A 10,000-nucleotide genomic window follows, 5' to 3' on the forward strand; every position below is an offset into this window, starting at 1 on the left:
CTCACTCCCCCTTCCCTTCCCTCTCTTCCCTCCCCTTATCTCCCTGACTCACTCTCACTCCCCCTTCCCTACCCTATCTCCTCTCCCTGACTCACTCTCTCTCCCCTCTCCGTCCTAAGTGTCCCCCCTCCGCTATACTCCCCTCCCTCTCAGCTTCCGTTCCTCCCTCCCCCTTCTCTCCCTCCTCCTCTTCCCTCCATCCCTCTCTCTCCATACCTCAGCATGTTGTCCCGGGGTCAACTGTCTCTGACACAGTTGACACTTCAGACACAGAGGGTGGTAGTCCCTCCCCAATGACCTCTTCTTCTCACCTGGACCAATGGGGAGAGAGGATACCAAGGGGTTAGAGGTCAAATGTCTGTCATGGACCAATCTGGTTAGAGGATACCAGGGGTTAGAGGTCAAATATATGTCATGGACCAATGGGGAGAGAGGATACCAAGGGTTAGAGGTCAAATGTCTGTCATGGACCAATGGGGAGAGAGGATACCAAGGGTTAGAGGTCAGATGTCTGTCATGGACAAATGGGGAGAGAGGATACCAGGGGTTAGAGGTCAAATGTCTATCATGGACCAATGGGGAGAGAGGATACCAAGGGTTAGAGGTCAAATGTCTGTTATGGAACAATGGGGAGAGAGGATACCAAGGGTTAGAGGTCAAATGTCTGTCATGGACAAATGGGGAGAGAGGATACCAGGGGTTAGAGTTCAAATGTCTGTCATGGACCAATGGGGAGAGAGGATACCAAGGGTTAGAGGTCAAATGTCTGTCATTGACCAATCTGGTTAGAGGATACCAGGGGTTAGAGGTCACATATCTGACATGGACCTTTGGGGTTGGAGGATACCAGGGATTAACTAAAAAATGTAATCAAATCAAATTGTATTTGTCACCTGAATACAACAGGTGTAGTAGACCTCACAGGGAAATGCTGAATACAACAGGTGTAGTAGACCTTACAGTGAAATGCTGATTACAACAGGTGTAGTAGACCTTACAGTGAAATGCTGAATACAACAGGTGTAGTAGACCTCACAGGGAAATGCTGAATACAACAGGTGTAGTAGACCTTACAGTGAAATGCTGATTACAACAGGTGTAGTAGACCTTACAGTGAAATGCTGAATACAACAGGTGTAGTAGACCTCACAGGGAAATGCTGAATACAACAGGTGTAGTAGACCTTACAGTGAAATGCTGAATACAACAGGTGTAGTAGACCTCACAGGAAAATGCTGAATACAACAGGTGTAGTAGACCTTACAGTGAAATGCTGAATACAACAGGTGTAGTAGACCTTACAGTGAAATGCTGAATACAACAGGTGTAGTAGACCTCACAGTGAAATGCTGAATACAACAGGTGTAGTAGACCTTACAGTGAAATGCTGAATACAACAGGTGTAGTAGACCTTACAGTGAAATGCTGAATACAACAGGTGTAGTAGACTTTACAGTGAAATGCTGAATACAACAGGTGTAGTAGACCTTACAGGGAAATGCTGAATACAACAGGTGTAGTAGACTTTACAGTGAAATGCTGAATACAACAGGTGTAGTAGACCTTACAGGGAAATGCTGAATTCAACAGGTGTAGTAGACCTCACAGTGAAATACTGAATACAACAGGTGTAGTAGACGTTACAGTGAAATGCTGAATACAACAGGTGTAGTAGACCTTACAGTGAAATGCTGAATACAACAGGTGTAGTAGACCTTACAGTGAAATGCTGAATACAACAGGTGTAGTAGACCTTACAGTGAAATGCTGAATACAACAGGTGTAGTAGACCTCACAGTGAAATGCTGAATACAACAGGTGTAGTAGACCTTACAGTGAAATGCTGAATACAACAGGTGTAGTAGACCTCACAGTGAAATGCTGAATACAACAGGTGTAGCAGACCTTACAGTGAAATACTGAATACAACAGGTGTAGCAGACCTTACAGTGAAATACTGAATACAACAGGTGTAGTAGACCTTACAGTGAAATGCTGAATACAACAGGTGTAGTAGACCTCACAGTGAAATGCTGAATACAACAGGTGTAGTAGACCTCACAGTGAAATGCTGAATACAACAGGTGTAGTAGACCTCACAGGGAAATGCTGAATACAACAGGTGTAGTAGACCTCACAGTGAAATGCTGAATACAACAGGTGTAGGTAGACCTCACAGTGAAATGCTGAATACAACAGGTGTAGATAGACCTCACAGTGAAATGCTGTATACAACAGGTGTAGTAGACCTCACAGTGAAATGCTGAATACAACAGGTGTAGTAGACCTCACAGTGAAATGCTGAATACAACAGATGTAGTAGACCTTACAGTGAAATGCTGAATACAACAGGTGTAGGTAGACCTCACAGTGAAATGCTGAATACAACAGGTGTAGTAGACCTCACAGTGAAATGCTGAATACAACAGGTGTAGTAGACCTTACAGTGAAATGCTGAATACAACAGGTGTAGTAGACCTCACAGTGAAATGCTGTATACAACAGGTGTAGATAGACCTCACAGTGAAATGCTGAATACAACAGGTGTAGATAGACCTCACAGTGAAATGCTGAATACAACAGGTGTAGTAGACCTCACAGTGAAATGCTGAATACAACAGGTGTAGTAGACCTTACAGTGAAATGCTGAATACAACAGGTGTAGTAGACCTCACAGTGAAATGCTGAATACAACAGGTGTAGTAGACCTCACAGTGAAATGCTGAATACAACAGGTGTAGTAGACCTCACAGTGAAATGCTGAATACAACAGGTGTAGTAGACCTCACAGTGAAATGCTGAATACAACAGGTGTAGTAGACCTCACAGTGAAATGCTGAATACAACAGGTGTAGTAGACCTCACAGTGAAATGCTGAATACAACAGGTGTAGTAGACCTCACAGTGAAATGCTGAATGCAACAGGTGTAGTAGACCTCACAGTGAAATGCTGAATACAACAGGTGTAGTAGACCTCACAGTGAAATGCTGAATACAACAGGTGTAGAAGACCTCACAGTGAAATGCTGAATACAACAGGTGTAGTAGACCTCACAGTGAAATGCTGAATACAACAGGTGTAGTAGACCTCACAGTGAAATGCTGAATACAACAGGTGTAGTAGACCTCACAGTGAAATGCTGAATACAACAGGTGTAGTAGACCTCACAGTGAAATGCTGAATACAACAGGTGTAGTAGACCTCACAGTGAAATGCTGAATACAACAGGTGTAGTAGACCTCACAGTGAAATGCTGAATACAACAGGTGTAGTAGACCTCACAGTGAAATGCTGAATACAACAGGTGTAGTAGACCTCACAGTGAAATGCTGAATACAACAGGTGTAGTAGACCTCACAGGGAAATGCTGAATACAACAGGTGTAGTAGACCTTACAGTGAAATGCTGAATACAACAGGTGTAGTAGACCTCACAGTGAAATGCTGAATACAACAGGTGTAGTAGACCTCACAGTGAAATGCTGAATACAACAGGTGTAGTAGACCTCACAGGGAAATGCTGAATACAACAGGTGTAGTAGACCTCACAGTGAAATGCTGACTACAACAGGTGTAGTAGACCTTACAGTGAAATGCTGAATACAACAGGTGTAGTAGACCTCACAGTGAAATGCTGAATACAACAGGTGTAGATAGACCTCACAGTGAAATGCTGAATACAACAGGTGTAGTAGATCTTACAGTGAAATACTGAATACAACAGGTGTAGAAGACCTCACAGTGAAATGCTGAATACAACAGGTGTAGTAGACCTCACAGTGAAATGCTGAATACAACAGGTGTAGTAGACCTCACAGTGAAATGCTGAATACAACAGGTGTAGTAGACCTTACAGTGAAATGCTGAATACAACAGGTGTAGTAGACCTCACAGTGAAATGCTGAATACAACAGGTGTAGTAGACGTTACAGTGAAATGCTGAATACAACAGGTGTAGTAGACCTTACAGTGAAATGCTGAATACAACAGGTGTAGTAGACCTTACAGTGAAATGCTGAATACAACAGGTGTAGTAGACCTTACAGTGAAATGCTGAATACAACAGGTGTAGTAGACCTCACAGTGAAATGCTGAATACAACAGGTGTAGTAGACCTTACAGTGAAATGCTGAATACAACAGGTGTAGTAGACCTCACAGTGAAATGCTGAATACAACAGGTGTAGCAGACCTTACAGTGAAATACTGAATACAACAGGTGTAGCAGACCTTACAGTGAAATACTGAATACAACAGGTGTAGTAGACCTTACAGTGAAATGCTGAATACAACAGGTGTAGTAGACCTCACAGTGAAATGCTGAATACAACAGGTGTAGTAGACCTCACAGTGAAATGCTGAATACAACAGGTGTAGTAGACCTCACAGGGAAATGCTGAATACAACAGGTGTAGTAGACCTCACAGTGAAATGCTGAATACAACAGGTGTAGGTAGACCTCGCAGTGAAATGCTGAATACAACAGGTGTAGATAGACCTCACAGTGAAATGCTGTATACAACAGGTGTAGTAGACCTCACAGTGAAATGCTGAATACAACAGGTGTAGTAGACCTCACAGTGAAATGCTGAATACAACAGATGTAGTAGACCTTACAGTGAAATGCTGAATACAACAGGTGTAGGTAGACCTCACAGTGAAATGCTGAATACAACAGGTGTAGTAGACCTCACAGTGAAATGCTGAATACAACAGGTGTAGTAGACCTTACAGTGAAATGCTGAATACAACAGGTGTAGTAGACCTCACAGTGAAATGCTGTATACAACAGGTGTAGATAGACCTCACAGTGAAATGCTGAATACAACAGGTGTAGATAGACCTCACAGTGAAATGCTGAATACAACAGGTGTAGTAGACCTCACAGTGAAATGCTGAATACAACAGGTGTAGTAGACCTTACAGTGAAATGCTGAATACAACAGGTGTAGTAGACCTCACAGTGAAATGCTGAATACAACAGGTGTAGTAGACCTCACAGTGAAATGCTGAATACAACAGGTGTAGTAGACCTCACAGTGAAATGCTGAATACAACAGGTGTAGTAGACCTCACAGTGAAATGCTGAATACAACAGGTGTAGTAGACCTCACAGTGAAATGCTGAATACAACAGGTGTAGTAGACCTCACAGTGAAATGCTGAATACAACAGGTGTAGTAGACCTCACAGTGAAATGCTGAATACAACAGGTGTAGTAGACCTCACAGTGAAATGCTGAATACAACAGGTGTAGTAGACCTCACAGTGAAATGCTGAATACAACAGGTGTAGTAGACCTCACAGTGAAATGCTGAATACAACAGGTGTAGTAGACCTCACAGTGAAATGCTGAATACAACAGGTGTAGTAGACCTCACAGTGAAATGCTGAATACAACAGGTGTAGTAGACCTCACAGGGAAATGCTGAATACAACAGGTGTAGTAGACCTTACAGTGAAATGCTGAATACAACAGGTGTAGTAGACCTCACAGTGAAATGCTGAATACAACAGGTGTAGTAGACCTCACAGTGAAATGCTGAATACAACAGGTGTAGTAGACCTCACAGGGAAATGCTGAATACAACAGGTGTAGTAGACCTCACAGTGAAATGCTGACTACAACAGGTGTAGTAGACCTTACAGTGAAATGCTGAATACAACAGGTGTAGTAGACCTCACAGTGAAATGCTGAATACAACAGGTGTAGATAGACCTCACAGTGAAATGCTGAATACAACAGGTGTAGTAGATCTTACAGTGAAATGCTGAATACAACAGGTGTAGTAGACCTCACAGTGAAATGCTGAATACAACAGGTGTAGTAGACCTTACAGTGAAATGCTGAATACAACAGGTGTAGTAGACCTCACAGTGAAATGCTGAATACAACAGGTGTAGCAGACCTTACAGTGAAATACTGAATACAACAGGTGTAGCAGACCTTACAGTGAAATACTGAATACAACAGGTGTAGTAGACCTTACAGTGAAATGCTGAATACAACAGGTGTAGTAGACCTCACAGTGAAATGCTGAATACAACAGGTGTAGTAGACCTCACAGTGAAATGCTGAATACAACAGGTGTAGTAGACCTCACAGGGAAATGCTGAATACAACAGGTGTAGTAGACCTCACAGTGAAATGCTGAATACAACAGGTGTAGGTAGACCTCACAGTGAAATGCTGAATACAACAGGTGTAGATAGACCTCACAGTGAAATGCTGTATACAACAGGTGTAGTAGACCTCACAGTGAAATGCTGAATACAACAGGTGTAGTAGACCTCACAGTGAAATGCTGAATACAACAGATGTAGTAGACCTTACAGTGAAATGCTGAATACAACAGGTGTAGGTAGACCTCACAGTGAAATGCTGAATACAACAGGTGTAGTAGACCTCACAGTGAAATGCTGAATACAACAGGTGTAGTAGACCTTACAGTGAAATGCTGAATACAACAGGTGTAGTAGACCTCACAGTGAAATGCTGTATACAACAGGTGTAGATAGACCTCACAGTGAAATGCTGAATACAACAGGTGTAGATAGACCTCACAGTGAAATGCTGAATACAACAGGTGTAGTAGACCTCACAGTGAAATGCTGAATACAACAGGTGTAGTAGACCTTACAGTGAAATGCTGAATACAACAGGTGTAGTAGACCTCACAGTGAAATGCTGAATACAACAGGTGTAGTAGACCTCACATTGAAATGCTGAATACAACAGGTGTAGTAGACCTCACAGTGAAATGCTGAATACAACAGGTGTAGTAGACCTCACAGTGAAATGCTGAATACAACAGGTGTAGTAGACCTCACAGTGAAATGCTGAATACAACAGGTGTAGTAGACCTCACAGTGAAATGCTGAATACAACAGGTGTAGTAGACCTCACAGTGAAATGCTGAATGCAACAGGTGTAGTAGACCTCACAGTGAAATGCTGAATACAACAGGTGTAGTAGACCTCAGAGTGAAATGCTGAATACAACAGGTGTAGTAGACCTCACAGTGAAATGCTGAATACAACAGGTGTAGTAGACCTCACAGTGAAATGCTGAATACAACAGGTGTAGTAGACCTCACAGTGAAATGCTGAATACAACAGGTGTAGTAGACCTCACAGTGAAATGCTGAATACAACAGGTTTAGTAGACCTCACAGTGAAATGCTGAATACAACAGGTGTAGTAGACCTCACAGTGAAATGCTGAATACAACAGGTGTAGTAGACCTCACAGTGAAATGCTGAATACAACAGGTGTAGTAGACCTCACAGTGAAATGCTGAATACAACAGGTGTAGTAGACCTCACAGTGAAATGCTGAATACAACAGGTGTAGTAGACCTCACAGTGAAATGCTGAATACAACAGGTGTAGTAGACCTCACAGGGAAATGCTGAATACAACAGGTGTAGTAGACCTTACAGTGAAATGCTGAATACAACAGGTGTAGTAGACCTCACAGTGAAATGCTGAATACAACAGGTGTAGTAGACCTCACAGTGAAATGCTGAATACAACAGGTGTAGTAGACCTCACAGGGAAATGCTGAATACAACAGGTGTAGTAGACCTCACAGTGAAATGCTGACTACAACAGGTGTAGTAGACCTTACAGTGAAATGCTGAATACAACAGGTGTAGTAGACCTCACAGTGAAATGCTGAATACAACAGGTGTAGATAGACCTCACAGTGAAATGCTGAATACAACAGGTGTAGTAGATCTTACAGTGAAATACTGAATACAACAGGTGTAGAAGACCTCACAGTGAAATGCTGAATACAACAGGTGTAGTAGACCTCACAGTGAAATGCTGAATACAACAGGTGTAGTAGACCTCACAGTGAAATGCTGAATACAACAGGTGTAGTAGACCTTACAGTGAAATGCTGAATACAACAGGTGTAGTAGACCTCACAGTGAAATGCTGAATACAACAGGTGTAGTAGACCTCACAGTGAAATGCTGAATAGAACAGGTGTAGTAGACCTTACAGTGAAATGCTGAATACAACAGGTGTAGTAGACCTCACAGTGAAATGCTGAATACAACAGGTGTAGTAGACCTCACAGTGAAATGCTGAATACAACAGGTGTAGTAGACCTCACAGTGAAATGCTGAATACAACAGGTGTAGATAGACCTCACAGTGAAATGCTGAATACAACAGGTGTAGTAGACCTCACAGGGAAATGCTGAATACAACAGGTGTAGTAGACCTTACAGTGAAATGCTGAATACAACAGGTGTAGTAGACCTTACAGTGAAATGCTGAATACAACAGGTGTAGTAGACCTCACAGGGAAATGCTGAATACAACAGGTGTAGATAGACCTCACAGTGAAATGCTGAATACAACAGGTGTAGTAGATCTTACAGTGAAATGCTGAATACAACAGGTGTAGTAGACCTCACAGTGAAATGCTGAATACAACAGGTGTAGTAGACCTTACAGTGAAATGCTGAATACAACAGGTGTAGTAGACCTTACAGTGAAATGCTGAATACAACAGGTGTAGTAGACCTTACAGTGAAATGCTGAATAAAACAGGTGTAGTAGACCTTACAGTGAAATGCTGAATACAACAGGTGTAGTAGACCTCACAGTGAAATGCTGAATACAACAGGTGTAGTAGACCTTACAGTGAAATGCTGAATACAACAGGTGTAGTAGACCTTACAGTGAAATGCTGAATACAACAGGTGTAGTAGACCTTACAGTGAAATGCTGAATACAACAGGTGTGGTAGACCTTACAGTGAAATGCTGAATACAACAGGTGTAGTAGACCTTACAGTGAAATGCTGAATACAACAGGTGTAGTAGACCTTACAGTGAAATGCTGAATACAACAGGTGTAGTAGACCTCACAGTGAAATGCTGAATACAACAGGTGTAGTAGACCTTACAGTGAAATGCTGAATACAACAGGTGTAGTAGACCTTACACTGAAATGCTGAATACAACAGGTGTAGTAGACCTTACAGTGAAATGCTGAATAAAACAGGTGTAGTAGACCTTACAGTGAAATGCTGAATACAACAGGTGTAGTAGACCTCACAGTGAAATGCTGAATACAACAGGTGTAGTAGACCTTACAGTGAAATGCTGAATACAACTGGTGTAGATAGACCTCACAGTGAAAAGCTGAATACAACAGGTGTAGTAGACCTTACAGTGAAATGCTGAATACAACAGGTGTAGTAGACCTTACAGTGAAATAGGAACCCAGCCTCTGAAGGAAAGGAAGCCAGGTTAGACTATAGGAACCCAGCCTCTGAAGGAAAGGAAGCCAGGTGAGACTATTGGAACCCAGCCTCTGAAGGAAAGGAAGCCAGGTTAGACTATAGGAACCCAGCCTCTGAAGGAAAGGAAGCCAGGTTAGACTATAGGAACCCAGCCTCTGAAGGAAAGGAAGCCAGGTTAGACTATAGGAACCCAGCCTCTGAAGGAAAGGAAGCCAGGTTAGATTATAGGAACCCAGCCTCTGAAGGAAAGGAAGCCAGGTTAGACTATAGGAACCCAGCCTCTGAAGGAAAGGAAGCCAGGTTAGACTATAGGAACCCAGCCTCTGAAGGAAAGGAAGCCAGGTTAGACTATAGGAACCCAGCCTCTGAAGGAAAGGAAGCCAGGTTAGACTATAGGAACCCAGCCTCTGAAGGAAAGGAAGCCAGGTTAGATTATAGGAACCCAGCCTCTGAAGGAAAGGAAGCCAGGTTAGACTATAGGAACCCAGCCTCTGAAGGAAAGGAAGCCAGGTTAGACTATAGGAACCCAGCCTCTGAAGGAGAGGAAGCCAGGTTAGACTATAGGAACCCAGCCTCTGAAGGAAAGGAAGCCAGGTTAGACTATAGGAACCCAGCCAGTGAAGGAAAAGAGACCAGTTTAGGGTGTTGGAACTTATCCCAGGAGGAAAATAAGGCTGGTTAGAAAGGAAAGGATACCAGGTTAGAGTATTGGAGAGTAGCTGTTATGTTAGAGAACAGT

General features: G+C 42.7%; 1 protein-coding gene across 6 annotated transcripts in view; it reads right to left on the bottom strand.

Moving 5' to 3' along the window:
• Positions 1-10,000, bottom strand: part of LOC118941410 (cysteine-rich protein 2-like) — a 13,104-nt gene that overhangs the window by 2,438 nt on the left and 666 nt on the right. For all 6 annotated transcript variants that reach the window (XM_036953922.1, XM_036953921.1, XM_036953920.1 and 3 more), the window contains exon 2: positions 217-311. In XM_036953922.1, the coding sequence (XP_036809817.1) occupies positions 217-311 (95 nt within the window). The remainder of the gene's footprint in view (positions 1-216; positions 312-10,000) is intronic.

The sequence above is a fragment of the Oncorhynchus mykiss genome, chromosome 19 (genome assembly GCF_013265735.2).
Source record: "Oncorhynchus mykiss isolate Arlee chromosome 19, USDA_OmykA_1.1, whole genome shotgun sequence".
Lineage (NCBI taxonomy): Eukaryota > Metazoa > Chordata > Actinopteri > Salmoniformes > Salmonidae > Oncorhynchus > Oncorhynchus mykiss.